Genomic DNA, 26092 nt, shown 5'->3' with positions numbered 1-26092 from the left:
CTAAGGCCAATTCGAACAAAAATTGAAACTTCAGAACTTCATAACCTTACCACCTATGGGGTTATCTATTTTAATGCTCGGACTACATAGACCTACAGGTAGATAACCGAAAAACAGTTTAGCCTTGTAGCTATATGGCAAACCTTCCCGACTGCTATACACCGTACTTTTAATTGTTGCATCATAGACGCCGAATGCAATTTTTAGGTAGAGCAACTACCAAGACGTACTAATTCATTTCAAATATTTAAGATTGACACGGCCTAACATTCATTAAATAATTCATTTTAGTTACGAATCACGGAAACATTCATCTGCGACAATGGAAGTACGGTACCATACAATGTCAAGCCTGTTTTCGCCATTTTGTCATATCGTCAGGGACCCCCTGTGCAGTCTTTGCGGACCCCCAGGGGTCCGCGGACCCCACTTTGGGAAACCCTGCACTAGAGCATTGATGGTTTAATGTGTCGGGTATGCAATTTTTTTACAGCAAGTGTTTTGTGTTATGGCAAAGTTCGGAAACCCCTGGTTTTTGCACCTTTTTCTTCACTGTAGGTTTTTAAAGCTGTTTAATTGAAGCCGGTCATAGAAAATACTTTACAAATTTACACTCTTTAAGCCATGTGTGCGTATAGTGGGATTGTGTCTTTCCGTTTTTGATTTTGGGTGTAATGTGTTGGTCTCAGAAGGTAACATAAGATAAGACATGTTACATTTAAATTCAAGCTGTTATTTTTATGTTTTAATTCAAACAGGCTAACTTATGTAGATATAAATCCCTATGTTTTTGCACCAATTGTTTAAGTTGTTTCTACTTTGTATTTGTAGTCTAATTGCTGTATATGTTCATTAGTGTGTCCCTTGATTTCACAAACCTTCCTGCTTAAAAACATTTGACATTGCATCGCCTCAGACAGTAAGGTTGCTGAAATAGTTTTAATAGAAGATGTGTTTTGTAGAAGGCATGGTTCCAGTAAATGAAATGTCCTATTTTAGTGGATCCTATTATGTATGCTTTCGCTTGTGTTCAAAATCTGGTGCATGTTTTTGGCGTAAATAAAGTTTTCTTTTAGATCCTTCCGTGTTGTTTTGCATTGGGTAAAATATCTCTTTATTATGTTTGTGCTGTTACTTGATAAGGCAGACAGAGATTTATTTAAACATAGAATAAAAGGAATCCATAAAATCACATGTAAACGTTGAGATTTGTCAAAAAATGTTTGTTGACAAGCTTTTTGTGGAAATTTGGTCACGCACTAACGATCATGTCATGAAAAGTGATACCATAAAAAAATACTTTGTTATCAATTGCGGCATGAATTTGGGGAAAAAATTGCACTTTTGGAGTTAAAATAAAATTTGGTGTTTTAATTTACCGCAGTTGTTTTGAAAAATGTATTAGTAATGTTTTCTGAATCTAATTAACGTGACGCAATAATTCATGAGTTTGCCAAATATGATTTCAGTGGTTAGTTATGACGTAACATTTTTCAGAAGTTTCCAGTGCCGAAATTCAGCTATTGCTGGCTATCTCCGGTTTTGTTTTGCGCCAATGAATGGGCAATAAATTCTTTTTCATAAAAATTTGACCGCGTGATGACCTTTTGCCAAATGCAAACTCAAATAAAGAAGTAACGTTTCATTGGTCCAAGAACGATAGTAAATTGTGTTTTTTTGCTGCACAAGTGATTTACAAGTTAAACTTTTACGCCTTGATGGAATTGCAAGTTCGGAAGTTCGTTAATGTGCATTTATTTCCGAAAATTATTGATCGCGAAACATATTTAGCTTTTTTGTTTCGGTTTCAAATGACGGCAGAGTCAGGATTTGGAAAATCGATGACCAAACATGTGTACGAACCTTATATATTGTGGCTGTTTGTAGGATATATGTATTGAACGATCAATAAGAACATTATATATTGTGGCTGTTTGTAGGATATATGTATTGAACGAGCAATAAGTTAGTTATTGAATATTTGTAGGTTCTGAAACACACAATTCTATTGGAAAGTATGGAGAAACACTCCACGGACACTAAAACATCGGTTGAAGCACGTTGCATTTCTGTTCATAATGACGGCAAACACATGCGGTTGGGGACAGGGGTGGGAGTATCCAGTAGTATGTATTCAACATACTTCCCAATTCAATTTGTAGTCATCTTTATGTCTGGGCACATTGTGGAATTCTGCACCCAATTTAACACTCTTTATCATAAATATGCATCAGTAATTTCATCGCTGGTTTCTAGGCTGCACCTATTTTAGCTTGTTTTTCCAAGCCACAGTAAATTTGGAATTTGGTTTTAAGTTGTTATTTTGGATTTGTTTTTTGTAATCCTTAAGACTAAATAGTTTTGCGTTTTTTATGACAACCAATCATTTTAGTGTGTACGACCTTATGACGTTTAAGAGGATATCATTTATTTCGTCACCTGACGGGGATATAGTAAGCATGGATTATTCTCACCGTGGTTCGATGCTTGCAAGCACGAGTAGAGATCGATGTGTTCACATGTTTACTGATGATTATATTCTGTCCAACACGATAGCTGATCATTCTGCTGCCGTCACTGCTGTGAAGTTTGCGAACCGAGATTATGAGGTAAACTGTCATGTAGGGAAGTTGAAACTAGTATAACTAGGTATTTTAGAATAGTTGTTTCGATTCTAGAATATCTAATCCAAGTCTTATATATTTTTTATTGTAATTTGGACAACAATGTTTCCCGAGGTAAACTGTCACTGGTGTGGCTAATTCGACCCGTTGACACAAAATGTAAATTCAATGCACTAAGTATCATTTACACGAACTACAATAAACTGCAGTAAAACGCTGAAATTTGAATGATACAAGTTAACAAGGGTAAATTTGGCAAATGTAACACGCACGTTTAGGTGATTTGCCTTTGTTTGAACCAAATGTGTAACATTTAAAAATCTGACTTTTTTCCGAACCTTTCTTTGTACATTGCTTTTTACTTTGCCTAAGCTTTTTTAATTATATATATATATATATCAGTCACAGTGAAAGTGTCCAGTTTTCAGCTGCATTTGTTTTTGTACCACTTTTGTGATTTTTGTGTTTTATTCTCATTATGTTGTTTAACAGAGAGCATAGTTGTTTAATCTTTATGCTGACAATTCTCGGTCTAAATCAGATTTATAATTACAGTTTTGACTAATGAGCTGTGGAACAGACAAGTCTCTCTACTACTACAACTGACATCAGTTGAGAACAACATTGCATTGAGAAACACTCGATGGCTGACATGGCCATTGTTGAGTAAGCAAATCCACAAAATTTTAAACCCAGCCATTCTAACTGTGGATTTTATTCATCGATGATTCAGTGCTAGTTGCGTGCAGCTGCAATTTAACCGAATATGACATCTTTGGTGCAAAATGCTTGTTGCAAGCTCGTGTGTTGATAAAAACATCTATGTCCTCCCGTACACCACAGGTCAGTGTTGGTTTGCATTTGATGAGAAAATTGAAAAGCAATTTGCAGTTATACAATATTAATAAGTATTTCCACTTAATTCAATCAAACATGTTTTATTCATGTCAAATGACTAAATGTATGTCTAGCAAATTTACTCATGTTGGGAATTTCACAATACTGGCCTTTTACAAGTTTGCATTTTTTCTGCATCAGTTTTTAAATTGCTTTAATGTATTTGCAACTGTTTTTCCAATTAACATTTTTAACAAGAATCTTTTGTTTGTCTCGCAGGAGATTGTGTTTGCATGATCAGCCGGCATTCAGAGGTAGCGGTTGCTCTCACTTCCGACCACAACTCTCACTTAATCTCCGCATCTGCCGACAGTTGCATATTTGGGCGGACATTTAGCCATCGGGTGACAGAAGAGCTCAAACAAACCCAGAAAGGTGCCACCTCCATGCCTGGAAGTCCAGATTTGAATAAAACCTCGTATTTTGCTACAAACAACTAGTTTACAGTAGAAATAATCGATGATTCGACGCATCCTAGTAATGTTGACATCCCGTTCAGTGATGAGTTTGACGACCCTTCAACTTTGACATTTCACAACAATCCGGGTAATGTCCCTTGCTGCGATTTCCAAATGATTTGTCCGTTAGTTGAGGTGTTTGCAAAGTTGCTTTGGTAATTATCCCAGAAAATATCCTGCATTAGGAAAGACATTATTTATGTTTTCCGAAATGATTTTATTTTATCACATATTTAAACTTATAATCTTTTTTTGTATCTTGATTTTTGTTCCTTGATTTAAACAGAATGACCACTGTTTTGGCTGGTTTGATATGTTACTATTATCATATTTATTGACATTCAGAATACACTTTTTTTATTTTATTATGATTCCTTTATTGTTTTTCTTATTACACACATCAGTACAAACTTCATTATGCAAATTTAATTTGCAAAGAAGTGTCAACATTTTTATGCATTTTTCTGGTTTGTATTTATTTTGTTTGGCTTTTTAAGAACTTACAATTGCTTTTTCAGATGCTGAGCAACAAAATACTGATGAGTCATTGTTGTCAAAGTGAGTGACTAAGCAGTTGTCCAACGATGAGTCAGGGTTATTAAGCAACAAACCTTTACCTGAACTGGGGAAATGGGAGATAAATTACACAAAGAAAAGGTGGGATGTTGGGATTTAACTTTACAAATATGTGACAGACTAAAAACTTTGACAAGTCTGAAGTCGTCCACTGTTTTATTTAGACATATATATTTCACCTAAGTAATAGGCAGTGTAGTTTCTGAAAACAACTAAGTCACATTGCTAAGCTTTTTATGTTTGGCCTGGAAACCAATTTTCTTAGGCAAGTGTAGGCTGACCCTTGGGGCTAAATATTTTTGACCAGTATATGCTTGGCAAAGCCACATATACATTTTAAACTTTGATTTCATTTCTAAATGCCTTTTTGTATTCTTATTTCAGGCTTGCACAGTAGCAGAAGGACACATACATACCAACATTTGAGTCATAGCTTGGATTTACTGATGGATTATTTTCTTTGTCCCCCCCCCCACACACACACACACTTTTATACGATATTTTCAAGATTATCCACCAGAGCATTGATAGTTTAATGTGTCGGGTATGGAATTTTTTACAGCAAGTGTTGTGTGTTATGGCAAAGTACGGAAACACCTGGTTTTTGAACCTTTTTCTTCACTGTAGGTTTTTAAAGCTGTTTAATTGAAGCCGGTCATAGAATATACTTTACAAATTTACACTCTTTAAGCCATGTGTGTGTATAGTGGGATTGTGTCTTTCCGTTTTTGATTTTGGGTGTAATGTGTTGGTCTCAGAAGGTAACATAAGATAAGACATGTTACATTTAAATTGAAGCTGTTATTTTTATGTTTTGATTCAAACAGGCTAACTTATGTAGATGTAAACCCCTATGTTTTCTGCACCAATTGTTTAAGTTGTTTCTACTTTGTATTTGCAGCTTAATTGCTGTATATGTTCATTAGTGTGTCCCTTGATTTCACAAACCTTCCTGCTTGAAAACATTTGACATTGCATCGCCTCAGACAGTAAGGTTGCTGAAATAGTTTTAATAGAAGATGTGTTTTGTAGAAGGCATGGTTCCAGTAAATGAAATGTCTTATTTTAGTGGATCCTATTATGTATGCTTTCGCTTGTGTTCAAAATCTGGTGCATGTTTTTGGCGTAAATAAAGTTTTCTTTTAGATCCGTCCTTGTTGTTTTGCATTTTGTAAAATATCTCTTTATTATGTTTGTGTTGTTACTTGATAAGGCAGACAGAGATTTATTTAAACATAGAATAAAAGGAATCCATAAAATCACATGTAAACGTTGAGATTTGTCAAAAAATGTTTGTTGACAAGCTTTTTGTGGAAATTTGGTCACGCACTAACGACCATGTCATGAAAAGTGATACCATAAAAAAATACTTTGTTATCAATTGCGGCATGAATTTGGGGAAAAAATTGCACTTTTGGAGTTATAATAAAATTTGGTGTTTTAATTTACCGCAGTTGTTTAAAAAATTTATTAGTAATGTTTTCTGAATCTAATTAACGTGACGCAATAATTCATGAGTTTGCCAAATATGATTTCAGTGGTTAGTTATGACGTAACATTTTTTCAGAAGTTTCCAGTGCCGAAATTCAGCTATTGCTGGCTATGTCCGGTTTTGTTTTGCGCCAATGAATGGGCAATAAATTCTTTTTCATAAAAATTTGACCGCGTGATGACCTTTTGCCAAATGCAAACTCAAATAAAGAAGTAACGTTTCATTGGTCCAAGAACGATAGTAGGTTGCGTTTTTTTGCTGCACAAGTGATTTACAAGTTAAACATTTACGCCATAATGGAATTGCAAGTTCAGAAGTTCGTTAATGTGCATTTATTTCCGAAAATTATTGAGCGCGAAACATATTTATTGAACAGCTGTGAAAATAAACATTGCGTCATCAGCGATCAGCCGTTTGTAAACAGACGTGGCGAAAAATTTTCATCTTTAAAGTTGAGACTGTTTTTGGTCGTTTTGTCGCAAAATTATGAAGATTAAAGACAAAATCGTGCTTTTGCTTTTGCTGCCTGATAAGAAGTCGTATTTTGGTAAAAGTTAGTTTCAAAATTTTTACATGTTTAATAAGAAAAATAACGGCCCAAGTAGACATAAAAAGCAACTTGCCTCAATATCACTGATGAGGGCATGAGCATTTGCAGAAGCAGTTATAAAATAATAAACCATGTTGCATTTACATCTATTTGAGCTTTTATTTTATGACTAAATTTATGAACAGATCCATGCATATTGTTTAATATATTTTTACATTAATTATTTTGAACTTACAATTGGATTTTTGCAGAGGTTATGAAGTGCTTGCGATGTCAGTAGATGTCTACAACATGTGGCTGCATCTTGTATTTTCTGATCACTCACTTGTTATAACTGATGTGATGGATTTTGAAAAACCAAATGTCACTTCAGTTTCCAGGTTTCACAGCTCGTGTGTCTAGGAAATCAAGGTTTGTCTTTGTAACATACATATATTGAAGTTACATCACTAAAAAAATTGTATTTCATCACAAAAGACAATTGTAAACAATAAATGTTATTAATCGGGACACACTGCTCTTCGACATCCAAAATACTGAAAAACAGTGACTGATCATTTTTTAGTGATTTATTTTTTTAAATGTTAAATGTGCTCAAAAAAAGCATCGTCAGTTTCTGTACCCCTCACATCCATGGAGATCATAACATAATTCATAACAAAAAGTATATAAGCTTATGTCAATAGACATACTATAACTATTCAAATATCATCAGTAGTGGCTGAAAATGAATGAAATGTTGTAACGTCAGCTGCTGTAATCATGTCTCGTCAGTGTAAATTGTCTGCTCCACACTAATTATAACAGTGGAATTATAAATGTAAACCAAATTCAGAAAAGTCTTTCTGATTTAATTTATTTAGTCAAATTCTTGTTTTGTTTTTGTCACTGATTTAAGTCACTGGGGCACAAAACCCTGTTTACATGTAATAATAGTTTCTTCATTATGGTGTTTTTGCAGACACTTCCTGATTGTGCTGAGTCAGCTGTTTTGTTTCGGTTTCAAATGACGGCAGAGTCAGGATTTGGAAAATCGATGACCAAACATGTGTACGAACCTTATATATTGCGGCTGTTTGTAGGATATATGTATTGGACGATCAATAAGAACATTATATATTGTGGCTGTTTGTAGGATATATGTATTGAACGAGCAATAAGTTAGTTATTGAATATTTGTAGGTTCTGAAACACACAATTCTATTGGAAAGTATGGAGAAACACTCCACGGACACTAAAACATCGGTTGAAGCACGTTGCATTTCTGTTCATAATGACGGCAAACACATGCGGTTGGCGACAGGAGTGGGAGTATCCAGCAGTATGTATTCAACATACTTCCCAATTCAATTTGTAGTCATCTTTATGTCTGGGCACATTGTGGAATTCTGCACCCAATTTAACACTCTTTATCATAAATATGCATCAGTAATTTCATCGCTGGTTTCTAGGCTGCACCTATTTTAGCTTGTTTTTCCAAGCCACAGTAAATTTGGAATTTGGTTTTAAGTTGTTATTTTGGATTTGTTTTTTTGTAATCCTTAAGACTAAATAGTTTTGCGTTTTTTATGACAACCAATCATTTGTTTTTAGTGTGTACGACCTTATGACGTTTAAGAGGATATCATTTATTTCGTCACCTGACGGGGATATATTAAGCATGGATTATTCTTACCGTGGTTCGATGCTTGCAAGCGCGAGTAGAGATCTATGTGTTCACATGTTTACTGATGATTAGATTCCGTCCAACACGATAGCTGATCATTCTGCTGCCGTCACTGCTGTGAAGTTTGCGAACCGAGATTATGAGGTAAACTGTCATGTAGGGAAGTTGAAACTAGTATAAGTAGGTATTTTAGAATAGTTGTTTCGATTCTAGAAGATCTAATCCAAGTCTTATATAGTTTTTTATTGTGATCTGGACAACAATGTTTCCCAAGGTAAACTGTCACTGGTGTGGCTAATTCGACCCGTTGACACAAAATGTAAATTCAATGCACTAAGTATCATTTACACGAACTACAATAAACTGCATTAAAACGCTGAAATTTGAATGATACAAGTTAACAAGGGTAAATTTGGCAAATGCAACACGCACGTTTAAGTGATTTGCCTTTGTTTGAACCAAATGTGTAACATTTAAAAATCTGACTTTTTTCCAAACCTTTCTTTGTACATTGCTTTTTACTTTGCCTAAGCTTTTTTAATTATATATATATGTATTAGTCACAGTGAAACTGTCCAGTTTTCAGCTTCATTTGTTTTTGTACCACTTTTGTGATTTTTGTGTTTTAGTCTCATTATGTTGTTTAACAGAGAGCATAGTTGTTTAATCTTGATGCTGACAATTCTTGGTCTAAATCAGATTTATAATTTCAGTTTCGACTAATGAGCTGTGGAACAGACAAGTGTCTCTGCTTCTGTGAAGTTATGAATAATTCTGGCAAAACTGACATCAGTCGAGAACAACATTACGTTGAGAAACACTTGATGGGGGACATGGCCATTGTTGAGTAAGCAAATCCACAAAATTTTAAACCCAGTCACTCTAGCTGTGGAATTTATTCATCAGTGATTCAGTGCTTGTTGTGTGCGGCTGCAATTTAACCGAATATGACATCTTTGGTGCAAAATGCTTGTTGCAACCTCGTGTGTTGATAAAAACATCTATGTCCTCGCGCATAGCACAGGTCAGTGTTGGTTTGCATTTGTTGAGAAAATTGAAAAGCAATTTGCAGTTATGCAGTATTAATAAGTATTTCCACTTAATTCAATCAAACATGTTTTATTCATGTCAAATGATTAATGTGTGTCTAGCAAATTTACTCATGGTAGGAATTTCACAATACTGGCCTTTTACAAGTTTGCATTTTTTCTGCATCAGTTTTTAAATTGCTTTAATGTATTTGCAACTGTTTTTCCAATTAAAATTTTTAACAAGAATCTTTTGTTTGTCTCGCAGGAGATTGTGTTTGCATGATCAGCCGGCATTCAGAGGTAGCGGTTGCTCTCACTTTCGACCACAACTCTCACTTAATCTCCGCATCTGCCGACAGTTGCATATTTGGGCGGACATTTAGCCATCGGGTGACAGAAGAGCTCAAACAAACCCAGAAAGGTGCCACCTCCATGCCTGGAAGTCCAGATTTGAATAAAACCTCGTATTTTGCTACAAACGACTAGTTTACAGTAGAAATAATCGATGATTTGACGCATCCTAGTAATGTTGACATCTCGTTCAGTGATGTGTTTGACGACCCTTCAACTTTGACCTTTCGCAACAATCCAGGTAATGTCTGTTGCTGCAGTTTCCAAATGATTTGTCCGTTAGTTGAGGTGTTTGCAGAGTTGCTTTGGTAATGATCCCAGAAAATATCCTGCATTAAGAAAGATATTATTTATGTTTTCTGAAATAATTTTATTTTATCACAAATTTAAACTTATAATCTTTTTTGTATCTTGATTTTTGTTCCTTGATCTAAACAGAATGACCACTGTTTTGGCTGGTTTGATATGTTACTATTATCATATTTATTGACAATTTAATTTTTAAAGAAGTGTCAACATTTTTATGCATTTTGATGGTTTGTATTTATTTTGTTTGGCTTTTTAAGAACTTACAATTGCTTTTTCAGATGTTGAGCAACAAAATACTGATGAGTCATTGTTGCCAAAGTGGGTGACTAAGCATTTGTCCAACGACGAGTCAGGGTTATTAAGCAACAAACCTTTACCTGAACTGGGGAAATGGGAGATAAATTACACAAAGAAAAGGTGGGATGTTGGGATTTAACTTTACAAATATGTGACAGACTGAAAACTTTGACAAGTCTGAAGTCGTCCACTGTTTTATTTAGACATATATATTTCACCTAAGTAATAGGCAGTGTCATAATCTAAAAACAAACAGCGCCAAAAAGTCGTACGCAAGTTAAACCGTAAAGCACAAACAAACAGTCTTTTATTAAAATATAATATATTATGTGATCGTTGTCTCAATCTCTCACACTGAGTCTCTAGTGACATGTGATTTATAATATACTACACACAGTTTATACAAATATGTAATGTTTAATTTTGATGTTGCGATCAACTAACCATATTTTTGTTAGATTTGCGAGGAAATTGAAAACTTGGCTCTGTTTGGGGATTTAATTTCTATTGTGAGTTTGTGCGACGACGAAAGTTTTGAAACAGAAAAACTTCAACTGGGTGAGAAGATTTATTGGTTGATTATGTTTTAGAATAAAATAAGCTAAGCAAGTTGGGAAAATGCTGGTTAATAACTATAGAGCTTGGTATGTTTATGAGAAATCGTGAACGTAGTGTTCGAAGTTGCAGTTCCTAAAACAATCCTGGCTTATTTATAAAATTTTTGTAGACACTGATAAAAGCGAATGTTTAGCAATAATTAGTAAAGACCTTTAAAGTTTGGTTGTTTATCTAATTCAGGGGTGCACAACCTTTCGCTAAGATGGCCACATTTCAGATCATTATTTAATCAAAGGATGCCAGGTGTATTCTTGTTTTGTTTGTGAATGAAGGAATATGAGTATTACATATATGTATATAAAGGCCAGCGTCGCAAAAGCCCAGAATATTATTTAACTTGTTTCAAAGATCTGAACAAGCTGGCGGTCAATTATCTATGACGTCACAATCTATATTGTGATTCTTGTGGAGCCTGTTTTTTTTCTCATCATTTGTCCATAATAGGCTTGCAAAAAGTCTGATGACAATTAAGATTACTAGGCTGGTAATATCTTTTACAGTGTCACTATAACTATTTAGACCAGTTTTGAAATTCACATATCTAGCAAATGAGTTTTAGTTACGTTACCACAGCCAGTCCATGTATTTCAATCCACATGTTCACAGCCGCACAAACTGATATCTGCGGCTGCAGGCTTTACACCTCTGATCTAATTTGTTGTGTCATGTGTAGAGAACCTGCAAAAAATTGGGACAAATTTTCCCCCCATTTTTGTCATTGCTGATGACCTTTCAATGACCTCTGAAAGTCTGGATGAAGACCACCAACATTTAAACGCAACTTTTTTACAAGATTTTCAAAACAAACATCATGTCATGAAAAAAATTCAGAATGATTCACAAAATCCAGGTTGGGGAACTACCATGTGGTGCTTTTGATGATTTGGATGATGACAAATATGTTTCAGAAAATAATTTTGCCATGGTTTCCAGGATTTTAAAAGATAACGCGGCTTTGTGCAAAAAAAGTCAAGCACCGATTACAACCTGTCGCCATAGAAACAGAGCAAAATAACTCTCACTCAAGTAAAGTGCAATCGAGCTTCAAACACTTGAAAATCCGGGCTCTGATATTCTCAAAATCTCCCAGAAAACTGGTGAACAAATGTAAGTGCAGATGTTGTACAACAATCGGGGGATGCTTATAACTTACCACATGATGGGGCCGGTGTGGTACCATCACATGATGGAGGTAGTGAGTTACCACCACAAGATGGGGCTAGTGAATTATCACCACAAGATGGGGCTAGTGAACTGTCATCACCAGGTGGGGCTAGTGAGTTACCACCACAAGATGGGACTAGTGAGTTACTGTCACATGGTGGGGCTAGTGAGTTACTACCACACGGTAGGGCTGGTAAGTTACCATCACAACGGTGCCATCATTGACTTACCACATGATGGAGCTACTGAGTCGTTGTATGAAGGTGCTGGTAATGAACAGCCACATGATGGAGCTACTGAGTCAAATCATGAAGGTGCTAGTCACAATTTCCCACATGGTGGAGCTACTGATAAGTCACCACATGAAGATGCTGCCAAAACATCGACCTGTAATCCTACATTGCCAGATTTGCCCCAAAATTTTGTTTCCGAATCAGTTTTAAGCCTAAACTCCGTACAAGATTATCCTCGTATAAAATATCGCAGTGATCCAAATTTGCACCAAACCTCCGTGAAGTTGGCAGAGGATGTGGTCCAAGAAGCAGAATTCGACATTTCCGTGGAAACTCGCTCAATGCAGAGTGACAAAGGTTCAACAACAAGTGGCGGAATTGTGTCACCCTGAAACATTAACGAGATTGGGGCAAGCTTGATGGAAGAACTGGCAGAATCTGGTAAACAACTCGACCAGAAGCAATGCCATGTTGTTGTAATGAAAACACAACTGAGCAGTGTGGTGACACCAAGTGTAGAAGTTTCATGCGATGTTTCAGCGGAGGAAACAACGTTAAATAGGATTAAAGTAGATGACATTTTGTCAAACGGTTTAAAGTCTGCTGAGGATGAGAATCAGATTAAACAAACTATCAACACAAATAATCTCCTGGGTGAAACTTGTGAGGTTGATGTCAGAAGGAATGAAAATCCACAAACACCAATTTCTAAACAAACTAAAATACCTCCCGCATTTGCCGAGTTGCTTGATAGTTTGCAAAAAAAAATGACCCCCCAAAATAACCCCCCCCCAAAAAAAACTGCTGAAGTAATCTCGGTGAGCTGTCATAGAAAAATAAATACACTCTATCGAAGTCTTAAACTTAAACATTTTAGAATAAATATTGTGTTTTATCTTCATTTTGTAAACTAGCATCAATTTTATTACTCCTAATTTTAATTAACCCCTATAATTTTGTTTCCAATAGAAATCAAAATGTCGGTCAAAAGAACAACGGCTTGAAACAAACAACAACTACATGGACAGTAGTCATGGCGACGCAGCATCTGCTTGTGACAATGCATGGCACTGAATCCTTGTAAATATTAGTGGAATAGTTTTAGTCTGTATAAATTCAAACAACACTAAAAAGTTAAAAAACTCAATTCATATTAAGATACCAAATGGACAAATTATTTTTCACTTTTCCTAAAGTCCATGTTTTGTTAGTTTTAAGGCCTAGAAATGTGTTTCTTGGTGGTCATAAAAATATGTGGTCTCCTGTCAGTATTAGTTGAATAATTGAAATATTTTAATGTTGTTTACCTTTCCAAGAGGCATATTTTCTTGGTTTATTTAGGGAAAACAAATTTAAAATGTGTTGTGGTCCATTTCCGCAAATGCTCATGCCATCATTAGTGATTTGTGATAATTTTGGCATCACTTACCAACACTGATCTGGTGCATACAAGTTTAATAATTGCAATATTTTGATGTTATTTGTAGGAATTTTGTGGAAATCGTAATGACCGTGGTGTTAAAAAGTTGGCTAAAACATAACTGACCTCAATATTGTCACTGATTCAAATCATATTTCTATGGACAATCTCAGTGACAATTCACCGGTTGTTTCCCTGTTACGAGAATACTCCGATCGCTTGGTTGATATCGTCCATACCCAGGTTGACGGTGGAAAAATATTGTCGCGCGACACTGTGTGATGTCACAAAAGGAGTTTGCACAAACACTTTCCTGTGATTGGACGATTCCAAATAATTGCAAATTCTGTTTTGTTACATAGTGAATTCCAAAACTTTAGTTTGTTATTAGTTGGGAAAATCGCCTGAGTTATTCACAAGAAGTGTTGGTAAATTCAACTTAGTATTGACCAAAATCAATTTCGACAAAATGTGTCTGGGGGAAAAAATTGAACCCTTTCTAAAAGTTTCACATTTTGAAATATTAACACTAATGGTGATGACATTTAAACTTGCAACAATCTCAAATAGTTAAAACTAGTTAATTTATCACTGTGCCCTGCAATAAAGGAAATTGAGAACTGACTTGAACCAAGCTTCATCCATCTACCTCGCGCTAATATCATTGCTGTGAAGTTATTTCGTTCAATTTGTTTCTCTGTAATTATGAATTCTATATTTTTGTTGTTTGAAAACTTTATTTATGCAAATTTTTTTCAGTCCTTGTTATTTATTTCAACTTGCAGCATTTTTCTTCAGTGGCTGTGAACATAGCACAGTTGTTGTTTGCATATTTTTGTTTACATTTTTTCCTACTACTGATTTATTTGTAAAGGAAGAAATTTTCTTGAACCCAGGTCAAATCCAAAATATCAAAACAACACTACTTAGAAATGTCAAAATTATTAAAGGAAAAGTTACTTTTGTTGCCAAATAAAATATTTACACACCTCTCATCCAGTCAACTTATAAAGTGCTCCGTCTAGTGTCGGTACATTTTCTTTTCAAGATTTTGCCATGTTAATAAATCTGGCTTTTGTGCCTTCGTGTATAAGTTCATAAAATTATTTCGCAGTTTGATGCAGTGTTGTGTTAAAGCGGGTTTTAAACAAGCTTTGTGCAGTCATCCACAACCAACCCAGCTACAAGATATTTTCTCGTGTATTTCAAAACATCAGCACGCTTGAATGTACGAAGCTCGCTTGCAAACCCGCTTCATGCTGACCATGTATAAGTAACATGTTTCGTTTTTCGTGCAACCGGTTTTGGGAGACTTAATAAATTTCCATCCGCTGTTCCTATATGACCTACTTCGTCTTTGCAGACGTGTTTGTATCGTTCATGGTGAAATGTTGCAAATATATTTGACACTTTGTTTCCGTGCTGAGTAGTTGGTTCCGCAAAAAGGTTGTAAACAAGAAGACGCAGTTTCAAATGGCATAACAATGCGAACGATAGTTAGGCAGCCAGTTGAAACTGTTGTTGCTTTGGTATTTAGTTGAAAACGCAGCTGGTTGAAAACGACGAGATTGTTCATGCAAATTGCTGCTAGTGACAATGTTCCGTGGATCTATGTAGTCTCCCTCCTTATCAGTGGGTCACCTGTGTAAAGGTGTTTCTCTACACTTTGAGCCAAGGTGTGAAGATTTGGTGAAGGTGACGTAGTAACTGAAAATTAAATGTTTAATGCTTGGTTCGAGGGCTTCTTACCAAAAATAAGGTCGCGGGCCAAAGTTTCTCATGTATTCTATTCCTGTGTTCCACCCTGTCCAGCAAATTGGATTTAACCTAATAACAGTTTTAAGTCGATTTTTTTCCGATGGAACACAACAAGAACGACCTGAATATATTGATGCGGTGTCTGACTGTTACATGTTTTTTTTTAATCAAGTCCGTTCTAAATATGTTTATGTGACATCACCTGACACAAGTCAGTGCTTGATTATGTTGTCACTTCTTTCCACTATTTGTAAACCAAGAGTTGTTTCGTCCCTGAGGAGGTGAATGTTCGGTAAAAACGCGCGGTAAAGTGATTAAGTAATCGTTGCCCGAAAACTCTACAGGCAGAAAGATTGGGGCTACAGGTGTTTGAAGGATCTTTTTCCGAGGCGGTGATTGGTCGGTCAAAACACGTGACATTAAGCAATCAAGGCCCGAAAACTCCACAGGCAATTTGCGCGCAGAATTGGGGACTCCAAAGCTGACTTGCAGGGGCGCTGAGGTTGATATAAAAGTCAAACAACTGATTTGTAGCGTTAAAAGCACGTTTTGCTGGAAGCGGATGGAGGAAGCCAAGCTACAGGTTCGTCGTTGTTACTGGATTTTGTTATTATAAAAACACGGTTTAAAGTTTAGGGACCCACCCAGAACCTTGGTTTACTATTTTTATTTACTTCACTTCTCTTTCATTCTTTTTATTTCTATCGTATTTTTTTTTCGCCGCACTATACAATATAGAGGGTTTGGCCAGACTCTCTATATTGTTTTTGCGGATTTTACCAAACAAGGTTCTGGGATTTTACGCGCATAAACTATTTGTTTGTTTGTATCGCGATAAAATCAAAATATTTAGTAATAAGTTTTATTTTGTTTTCACGCATGTGACGCAACCATTGATGATGTCATCTAATGGGAATTGCAACATGATCCAATGGAACCGAAGCACCAGTGAGAACCAGAACGCGATCACTATTCGATGACGTCACACGACGGAGCAGTATGACTTCAAATCCCGTATGACACTCGCCATGTTTGTTGCACGATGTGTGTATAAGCATCGTTGGTTTGTCTGCAGCTGAGTGGAAACGACAGGATAACGAAGCGACGACGATCGGATCCATGGAGCGGTTGGATTCTGAAAGTAAGATGACTCGGCAAACCAGCGACACAACAATATCATGACAGGAACGAGGAAACTGTTATTAGTTGTTTAAATAACTTTTTAGCAACTACCGATGGTTATATCACTTTATATCACAGTTAAACATTTTATTAATGTGTTTTAAGCATTGTTGATTTGTCTGCAGCTGAGTGGAGACGACGGGACAAGAAGCGACGATAATCGGATCCATGGAGCAAGATATCATATGACTGGACAAACCAGCCACACAACAAAATTATTAAAGGAACGAGGTAACTGTTTAAATGATAATAACGTTTTAGTAACCAACTCTTAAGTTAAAAATACTTTGTATCGCAGTTTTAAACATTTTATTGATGTGTTTAGAGTATTGTTGATTTGTCTGCAACTGTTTAAATGAATGTTTAATAATCCCACGCTTTATATAAACTTTATTCCGTTAATATTTTGTGAAATGTGTTTGTGAATTCTTATGTTGTCACTTCTTTGGCATCTTGGTGGTAGTAGCAAATATTCTTAGCAAACAACAACAAATAGTTTATTTCTTAACAGGAATCCAACCTCCTTCTCTGCGATCCCACCAAACTCCACCTCTCCATCGAACAAGGAACTTTCCTCCTGATAAGTTTTCTTACAAGTCTGTCGTGTGATTCACCCAGGTCGTCCAACCAAATCCTAATAACTACATATTTAATTTTACTAACTCCGTCACTAGATTTGTAATCAATTAATAATTTATTTTCTTGCATTTCCCGTAACTGGGTTTTGCTTTTTTATATTTGGACGACGAAAATGCATGACAGACTCGCTATATGAATTTTGTAAGCTAGCTTAGTTTGAATAGATAGATATACATATGTTTAGGCTAGCTGTGTTAGATATCTTAAAACTTAATTTTACTCGGTTAGTTTACCAAACCTCTAGCTTAACGTTGAACAATATCCAACTTAAAAACTCGCAATATTCGATCCTATATATTACTCTCGTATTAATTATTAACTGCACTACATGAAACTAAATTTTATTTTAACCTAAATCGCGTAATAATGAAGACCTGAAGTGTTTTACTGAACTATATAACTAAACCAACGACCTGCCTAAAATAACTGATGTCAAAATAATCCCAACATGTTAACTTAATCATACCTGACCAGTTTGCTGACATTTACATGTATCACATGTAGATGATTATTATTCACTTAACCGTCATACTGACCACTTTTCTGACATTTATTTTAATGTTAACCATCCTGCAACACCCGCATTATCTGATACAAAGAATAATCCCAACCTGCCCAGTTTGCCATTCAACCATTTTGTCCCCCGATAATTGATAACACGCATAATATCTTGAACGGTTTTAAGCAATGAACCTGTTTTAATTGTTTCGTTGCCTATCTGACAATCCTTACATAAATAACACTTATTTGACCCTAAACTGTGGCTTACAAATTAAAAACCCCTGTACCCCCATCTTAGAATCAATAAGTAATACATATTTTCTCAGCTACAAGTTACAAACATGTTCAAACATTTCTATAATAGCTAAAATCTCAATAAATCTGCGAAATAAAGTTTGTAGGAATACTCGGAACCTTGTTTTGTTTTCATTTTTGTTCGTTTCTTGTGTTTTATTTTTATTTTCGCTATATTTTCTTTCGTTTTTATGTTATATTTTTAGTTACATTTTTTATTCTTTTCGTTTTTTTTATATTTTTTTCGCCGCATTATATAATATCGAGGGTGTGCACAGCCCTTTATATTATTTGTGCGGATTTTTTAAACAAGGTTCTGGGTTTCAAAATGTAAAAAAATAAACAAATTTTTACGTTCCTGGTTTAATTACGTCCATAACATGTTACGTCATAGTAGTGGAATTCCCTTATTTGTCCCCCAGCCCCTAACATGTTACGTCATTGTGGGGGAATTCCCATGCGCCCCCTAACGCGTTACGTCATAGTAGGGGAAATCCCATATGCGCCTATAACACGTTACGTAATATTTACTTGAGGTTTTGTAATCTACCCTATGGACTGCCATCGTTAATATTAAGTATTATTGTTTGTAGATTTGTAAATATAGTTTGTAACCGTAATAATATATGGAATTAATAGCCTGTATTTTTGTAGCTGTATTAGCGTATGTTTTTAAGCATGTTTACATATTACATATTACTCATTCATAACTTTCGTAACAATAATATAAGTTCGTACAGTTTGTGTTTTATAACTTGAACATCGTTAGTTTTGGGCGGTCAGCCGCAAATTTAGGGGTATGTTATTATCTGTTATTGACATTATCGCTTTTTATTACCATGTTTTCAGCTTGCGCTTTTCGTGCGCCAGTCTGTTTTCCTCGTTTCGGTTGTAGTTCTGCACCGAACGAGGGTTTCTCTACTGCCTTAGACGAAACCCATTGCGTGGGTTGACACCTTGACGCGGTGCAATGGCTTTTAAACCAAGATCGACCCGCAGAACCTTGATGTTTTTGCGAACTTTATTTCAAAATGCCTTTCTTGTTTCAGAATACCTTGGGATTATGATGAGCGAAACTTTTTTGTCCCGTTTGTTTGTTTGTTTTATTTTTATTGATTTTTTTTTACTTATTGCTGTTCGTAAAATTTGGACAATAAAACAGTGCAATCGCCTTTCTAAACTATTTTGCGATGTAATCGTTCCTCAGTAAGTCCTTTTGTATCAGTTTTAAGAGTAATACCTGTCCTTATGCTTTGACAGTTATGTAACTGGAATAGTTTATGCAGACGTTTCAACAACCTGTACTGATACAAGAGAAACATGTCTCTTGGTGGATTTAAGAAGCAGATTCACAAAGCCAGCCAGTTTGTGTCTGAAAAGATTGGAAGTGAAAATGATAAAACTACTATGGAGGAAGAGTTTGTGGAAATGGAATATTAGGAAATCACTCAAAAAAATTGGGACATGTTCTTAAAGCTTCTCTGATATGTGAAGGTTTGAGAGCTAATTCATTCTGTACGATGTAGCCTATTTTATTATACACCGGTACTTTGGCAGTTACGTTTAGGGTTGAATTACATGTCCTAATGCCAGTAATTCATTAGCAAGGTGGCAACCATGGCTGTAGGCTGTAGCACTACTGTTTGCGTGGTAGAGAAACTTGGTGCTGGTACGACTTCGCAAATTCGGTTGGATTGGGCGAATTTAAGTTAAAGCCGATTCAGTTCATCTCGAGTTATTTCCAACATATCGGTATTGTATAATTCATTTGCAACACGGACAGTCAGGAATACCAGGCCTTCGGGCAAAATACGACGTTTTTTCTTTACCAGGAGCAGCAAATTTTTATCCGTATGTTTAATGTTCGTATAAATTGTTTTCTCTTATTACTGCATGTTGTGGCGCGAAATCCAAGTTGTTTACTAATATTGGAGTTGGTTTTATTGTGTTAAAAATATTTATCTGATTATGTATATCAAGTACAGATAGCGTAGTTTTAAAGATATTTTGTTTAGATCAAGTGGTTATGGCGATGAGCTGGTTTTGGCCGTGATTTGGCTTCGTAAAGCAACTTATAAGCAATCTTATTTGGGTGATGACGTTGCAAAATATCAGGAATTCGGTCTTGATAAGATTAATACCGATAAAGGATTTACCTACGATAACAAAAATTGGCTGTACAGGTCGGTTCTATTACGTTAAATGTCAATAGCTAACAGATTGCATAGTGCACAAAAACATTTTAATATTTTTAATTGAAACATGATTATATTAAAAATTTTTGTTTCTGTTTTTCAGCTTTTATTATCTGAGCTAACAAGAGATTACGATTTGTACATCACTCCTATTCTAAACTTCTGCAATACATGGAGTGCTCAAAATTCCCCCAAAACTCCGGATGCCAAAAATCAAAAACAAAATGTTATTTGTGGGCAAAAGTCACTGTTGTTTTTATTGAATAACTGAGGTAATTGGAAAAAAAGGCTCATTAACATTCCTGTGATTTGGTTACCAATGCCACTATATTTAAAACAATGCTTTAAGGGAAGTTAAAAACATTGAAATCCCACCCACTTCATACAAGTGATCATTTATTTAAATAGTCTATTACTTTTGAGAGCATGAACAACTGTTCTTTTAATGCAGGTTTTCTAAAATGGTGCTTTGGTCTTCAACAAATTACTTTGCATTGTCTTTCATGCACCATAGGGTGTTGTGGGTTATTAATGCAGATGAATGCAGTTACTTACATAATCCATTTCTCTACAGTGGAAATGCTATTCCAACCAAAGCCGTTTGTTTGCAAAATTATCTGGTTAATAGCATAAGAAAGTTTTACAAATTGGTTGAGCAAAAACCGCATTTGTTTGTAGCCCGATATATTTTAGGCATCAAAAATTGTCATGTTCTGTTTTGTGCTTTACAAAATAAACATGAACTAGCATAGCTAAAATATAGATCAATTATATATACTTATATATTTTTTCAGATCTCAAGGAAACATCAGCTCTCAATCAAGCATCAAGCTACCAGGCCATGGTAAAACAACATATATCAGAAGTGCTTGGGAAAGACAGCAGAGTTAGTTATATGGTTGGGTACGGAATGGATTACCCCAAGAAGTTCACTGTGTTCACTGTGTATCTATTGAATGTTGTTTGTACTTTGTTTCACAAAAATGGCTGCATGGTAATATTCTCATGTCATTGGAGTGTATTAAAATATTTTCTGTTAAGATTTTTTGTAACTTGTTGCTGAAACTATTGTAAAAAATTGTGTATTGTGTTTTTCTCTGAGTGATATTTGATTGTTTTCCTTGGTTAAACAATTAAATCTTGCTCTCAAACTATTTTGCCATGTTGCAACTATATCAATTTGTGTTCCATCCTAGCAACTGAGTTTGCATCTTGATAAAAATAAACTTTAATTATCCACATTTCCAGATTTTTTGCATCCATAACATTAATAAACCACTTTTTTCCAGCTCATGTCCGACTCCCCCTCAACGGTACGGATGGGGATTTTTCAGGTCGCCTAGCAACAACGCAGCTGAATTAACTGCAGCTATCGTTGGTGGACCGGATGACAGCGGACATCTTGTGGACACTAGGTGGGGTGCACTTCCATGTTTTGGTGTTTTAACATGTTGCATGCCTTTTTAACATGTTGCATTAAATGCTGCTTGCCACAAAATAGAATCTGCTTCTAATTGTGTGAGGATTTCTAGTGTAAATATTTTGTATTCATTGTTTCCATTAAGGCTTTTTTAGGTACACAAGACACAGACTTAAATAGTAGCTTGAATAAAAACCATATTTCCAGCATTGTAATCATGGGCGCAACTAGGGGGGGCAGGTTCGTCGTCATGCCAGGTCCCTTTTTTATCAGCGTTATTGCGTATAACGGCTCTCGTACAGCGCCGAAAACATGTTCGTTCGCATCAAAGCTAAAAATAACTTTCAAATGACAGGACAAGGCGCCGGCACAGCAGTAAATCGCTTCATCGGCATGTATTGCGATGGTAAAAATGAAGTTTCTGCAATGTATTTATACAACAACCTAAATAACCGCAACAACGATCTTTGTTGGAACTTAGTAGACAGATTGAAAGATTAACATGTAAACACCCAGTCGAACGAGTTTATTTGTTATGAAACAATGCCTTAGATTAAAACGTCAATATACTATCACAATAGACTTTGTGACGTACAAGTGTTACTTTTTCACGGCATTCGAAGCCGTACAATCCAAGACTGAATCCCAGTTTTTTAGATTATTAGTGGAAAAGCGTGTCGGACCATTCGACCAATCTATGATACGCACTTAGCAATGCAATCGTTTTTGGGAAAGTTGGTAGTTCGTTGTCCGCCCCTTCAATTTTCCGCTTATTGCGGCACTGATTGTAATATATTCAAATAAAACATATTCATAGGAACACTATACACAGACTTGAAAAGTAATTTATTCATAAACATTACTGCCAAGATACTGGTGTATATAGAATACATAGTTCAGACGTTTCGACAATCTCTGTTGTTAAAAACTGTTTAATAAAATAAACATGTTTTTTTGCATTGCTAGCAATTTGTTTTTTATTAAAGCCATTAAGGCTTTGTTTACATGTTTTGATTAAAGAAGTATTTTGGTTTTAAGACAACTAGCAGTCAGTTAATAAAACTAACAACTAACAATCGCTTTATTGTTTACTTGGATTTTTAACTTTGCCTCTTATCTTGCAGGAAAGATTTTGTTGGCAACCAACCTCACATTCTTCACAACTTCGCTTCAATCGGCAGCAGCGGGGATTCTTTACCGAGAAAGCATAAATTCAGGGCAATCTCTGGTTGCGCTCGACCCACAAGAAATTGCACGACGAGTTTTTGCAATTAACACAGCTTCTCAACTTAATGGTAAACTGATTAACATGAAGTTGACTTTTTCCATTACATTGTATGAATGTATGATTTGTACGTTATTGGATGTGTGTATTTGTTCACACAGCATCACCAATAACTTGCTGGACTTGTAAACGACATAATTGTTGCCTTTAAATTTACTGGGCTATGGATTTTTTTCAAAGGCTAGAGAGTCCTAGCTTGGTATAATTTGTGCAAACTTAAAAAAATACTGCTTAGAATTTTTTTATTCCTAACATTGTCTGTAGAAAATAACTAATATGGGTCTTCTAAATAGCTTTGTGGATACTTTGAACTCATCCAAGTGATGAAAGTGTAATTTATTGAGTTTCCTTTTGTCAACAATTTATCTTATTTTTTAAATTGCAGCTTGCTCATCATCACCGTGTGAGAACAACGGTCAGTGCACCAGTGTGGAAGGGTTCAACTATCTTTGCACTTGCCCTGATAATGTTTTTGGTATCAACTGTGAACATTGTAAGTTGATGAGTTTATATTATTCAACCCAAATACTGTTTTAATCTTTGTTCTTTGTTGTTTTACTTATGTGTAATAGTGCAGCTTGTCATCTAACTAGTTTGATTATGTTCATTGAAGTAGGTTGCTTGAATTGTGCTAATAAACATTTTTGTTGAAGAACGTTAAATTTAGAACATTGGATTTTGAACAGTTGGCAATGAACAGTGTAGCCTGTGATTGAAATAGTTTGATTATGTCCAGCCCTTCAGTGAACAAGGTTGTATGCACTGCTCTAATAAACATTTTTTATGTTTGAAGGTATGAACCCAATCTTAAAGATAACCAACACTTGGGCGATAGGAGCTGAGATAAAACTTGAACTCCCCGATCTACAACCCACTGGGGCTTGGCAACTTTAAATAGGGGTTTCCCCACGATTGCCCCCTTACAGAACTTGATGTAAGTAAAAATATAAGCTATTGCTGCCAGAAGAGCTCGATTGACTTGATGTAAGTAAAGCGTATAATAGTTGTCTGGAAGACAAAAAGTGAAAATCTGAGAATGTGCTCAACAATCTTGTTATCATCACATTATTTATCTCACAATAATAAAGTATTATTTCAATATGGTGGAAAGTGTTCTCCCATTTATTCCAACTATGCCATTTGTTTAAACATTATTTTGTGGCTGTAAACCAAGTGTCATGGTCAGCAGCTAATTTCTTACCTAACATGTGAAAAATTTGTTTTTAGATTACATATCATATAGATTAATTTTTCTGTTGTTTTTTGGGCTTCTTAGATAACTTTGAAGGGTGAACCAGTTAAGAAGCACTGAAGTAGAAGTTTATTTGCAGTTAACTTTAAATGTAAAATATTTTGCAGTGAGCCGATTCCGAGTGAAGTCTTCATCTAATGATTCTGTGATGCTTGCTTGGGGAAGAATTCCAACATTTGTGGACAATATTGAGGTAAAATAATTTATTTCATTGCAAGATGTCACGCTTAGTCTAGTGGTTCCCAACCTGGGAGGAATTTAAAAACTTTAAGGGAGGAATTTAATTTTTTTACATGTGGTTTGTAAATATACACTCCAGGCTTATGTCTGGTAAAGTTGATAAAATACCCCTTTTTAAATGTTTTAGCAAATGATAACCTCAAATTTTTTTGTAGATTGTTTACCAACCAGCGCCATCTAATGGTGAAAGTTTAACAGCAAAGTTAGAGGAAATCTCAGTGAAAAAATCTGGTAGCTCAGTGATGGCAGGCATCGACACAAACGTTGAACTGGCACGAAGTTTTACCTCCATCCAACTCAGCAGCATGTTACCGGGAATGCGATACCAATTCACTGCAAGACTTTATGCTGGAAAAACTGTCGGACCTCTTGCACGAATCTTTGTCACAACCAGTAAGTTGTAGATGATGTTTTAACAAAAGAGTAAATGACCAACTTGAGGTAAAAGCATCAAGCCAATAAATGACCATCTAACAGCACTCCAATTCATTGGGAGTAACAGACTGAAAAACCAAGCCTCGCCTATTCCGTTAGATGCCACAACTAGGCATAAACGACACAGGTAACTAGTTCACAATGGCCGAATCCTTAATATGACTTAGATCCGGACATCTCAGTCATTTTACCTCACAAATGTAATCTGACGTTTTATTCAAACCACCAAACTAATTTTATCAAATAGCCAGAGAAGTCTACTGCTAACTTGAAAAAGATTTGAAACAATTTGAAAGTATTAAAAACTACCCACAGACACAAACTTATCAGGTTATGTACAGAAAACCACACCTACATGTGTTCAACACAATATTTCATAAACAAACTGTTGCTGCCAGGCATAATGTATCAACAGACAGCAGCATATTACAATAAAGACTGCTGGAAGAGCTAAATTTGTTGAGCACAATATTTTTACTTTCAGACCCGCTTGATCCTGTCCAACTTTCGGTCTGTGATCCCCGCTACTTGTCTGCTCGACTTGAGCAGCTTTTGGGAAATTTGCACGGCTGAAAGTTTGTCCGACCCTTACAATGGTGTGGTTATGTTCGAACAGGTAAATAACTTAACGTAACTGTGAAAAATTAGATGTGTTTAGGTAAAAAGCTTAGTTTTTCTCCTCAGTGCATTAAGTCAGTGGTACCCAACTTTTTTAACGAATTCCTTACTTAACAATTCAAAACATTTTTATTCCTCCCTAATCAACTACATAGTAGATGCTAAATATACAAAGATAATTTAAAATTGGGTCTTTTATCAACTTTACATGTTATAAGTGTATGTTCACATGTATAAATAAAAGTAAATTACCCCCTGAAGTTTTTTAATTCCGCCCTAGTTGGTAACCACTGATTTATAGCATAATATTGACAAATTACATTTTCTGTGAGAAGACTTTAGTTGTTGATTGTTAAATACGGGTCACGGTGTAAGTAAATGTTTATGTTTAGATAAGCGGGCAAATCCGCAAAGCCTTCATTGGATTTATGACACATTTTCTGTGAGAGGCTGTAGAGTTGAATTTATGTTTAGATAAGCTGGCAAATCCACAAAACCTTCATTGGATTTATGGCAGGTTTCCATGTTTCAAACGCACAAACTTCAAACAGCTGCTTGCAACCTGAACTTTACACTTTCACTTACCG

At 35.5% G+C, this 26092-nt stretch overlaps 2 protein-coding genes, 1 long non-coding RNA gene and 1 pseudogene across 7 annotated transcripts in view; all 4 read left to right on the top strand.

Annotated features, from left to right (window-relative positions):
- Positions 1 to 16327, top strand: part of LOC145233477 (uncharacterized) — a 57313-nt pseudogene extending 40986 nt beyond the window's left edge. Inside the window, exons 7-16 of the transcript XR_013861107.1 lie at positions 6849 to 7008; positions 7559 to 7647; positions 7780 to 7918; positions 8191 to 8407; positions 8977 to 9287; positions 9560 to 9886; positions 10233 to 10371; positions 10710 to 10809; positions 11543 to 13084; positions 13236 to 16327. The product of XR_013861107.1 is annotated as an uncharacterized LOC145233477 (transcript). The remainder of the gene's footprint in view (positions 1 to 6848; positions 7009 to 7558; positions 7648 to 7779; positions 7919 to 8190; positions 8408 to 8976; positions 9288 to 9559; positions 9887 to 10232; positions 10372 to 10709; positions 10810 to 11542; positions 13085 to 13235) is intronic.
- LOC145233486 (WD repeat-containing protein 62-like) lies at positions 1787 to 5707 on the top strand. The gene is made up of 6 exons (XM_080098226.1): positions 1787 to 1855; positions 1988 to 2609; positions 3180 to 3467; positions 3741 to 4067; positions 4498 to 4636; positions 4940 to 5707. Exons 3-4 carry the CDS (start codon positions 3410 to 3412, stop codon positions 3959 to 3961), a joined length of 279 nt encoding a protein of 92 aa, XP_079954352.1. The 5' UTR covers positions 1787 to 1855; positions 1988 to 2609; positions 3180 to 3409; the 3' UTR covers positions 3962 to 4067; positions 4498 to 4636; positions 4940 to 5707.
- Positions 15980 to 17409, top strand: LOC145233484 (uncharacterized). Its single transcript, XR_013861113.1, has 4 exons — positions 15980 to 16458; positions 16520 to 16585; positions 16752 to 16857; positions 17138 to 17409. It is a non-coding gene; the product is annotated as an uncharacterized LOC145233484 (long non-coding RNA).
- Positions 17410 to 19302: 1893 nt separating this feature from the next.
- Positions 19303 to 26044, top strand: LOC145233478 (uncharacterized). 4 transcript variants are annotated; one of them, XM_080098203.1, is made up of 8 exons: positions 19303 to 19554; positions 20076 to 20243; positions 22800 to 22970; positions 23346 to 23453; positions 24320 to 24405; positions 24608 to 24845; positions 25372 to 25503; positions 25980 to 26044. In XM_080098203.1, the coding sequence occupies exons 2-7, from the start codon at positions 20156 to 20158 to the stop codon at positions 25458 to 25460; spliced, it is 780 nt and encodes a 259-aa protein (XP_079954329.1). In that variant the 5' UTR covers positions 19303 to 19554; positions 20076 to 20155; the 3' UTR covers positions 25461 to 25503; positions 25980 to 26044. The 4 variants fall into 4 exon arrangements, with proteins under 4 accessions (XP_079954329.1, XP_079954330.1, XP_079954331.1 ...); XM_080098204.1 differs by lacking the exon at positions 19303 to 19554 and adding an exon at positions 19607 to 19911; XM_080098206.1 differs by lacking the exons at positions 19303 to 19554; positions 20076 to 20243 and adding exons at positions 21198 to 21249; positions 21545 to 21670.
- The last annotated feature ends 48 nt before the right edge of the window (positions 26045 to 26092 follow it).

The sequence above is a fragment of the Phallusia mammillata genome, chromosome 6 (genome assembly GCF_965637545.1).
Source record: "Phallusia mammillata chromosome 6, kaPhaMamm4.hap1.1, whole genome shotgun sequence".
Lineage (NCBI taxonomy): Eukaryota > Metazoa > Chordata > Ascidiacea > Phlebobranchia > Ascidiidae > Phallusia > Phallusia mammillata.
The sequence above is the reverse complement of the archived record's forward strand: the minus strand, read 5'-3'. Positions and strand labels throughout refer to the sequence as shown.

Excerpts from the sequence above, each read along its gene's own strand:
- LOC145233486 (XM_080098226.1), top strand. The coding sequence starts at position 3,410 with ATGCTTGTTGCAAGCTCGTGTGTTGATAAAAACATCTATGTCCTCCCG. Across the intron at positions 3,468-3,740 it reads TGTCCTCCCGTACACCACAG|GAGATTGTGTTTGCATGATC; the intron begins GTCAGTGTTGGT and ends TTTGTCTCGCAG.
- LOC145233478 (XM_080098203.1), top strand. The coding sequence starts at position 20,156 with ATGACGTTGCAAAATATCAGGAATTCGGTCTTGATAAGATTAATACCG. Across the intron at positions 23,454-24,319 it reads TGGTATCAACTGTGAACATT|TGAGCCGATTCCGAGTGAAG; the intron begins GTAAGTTGATGA and ends AATATTTTGCAG. Across the intron at positions 24,846-25,371 it reads ACGAATCTTTGTCACAACCA|ACCCGCTTGATCCTGTCCAA; the intron begins GTAAGTTGTAGA and ends TTTTACTTTCAG.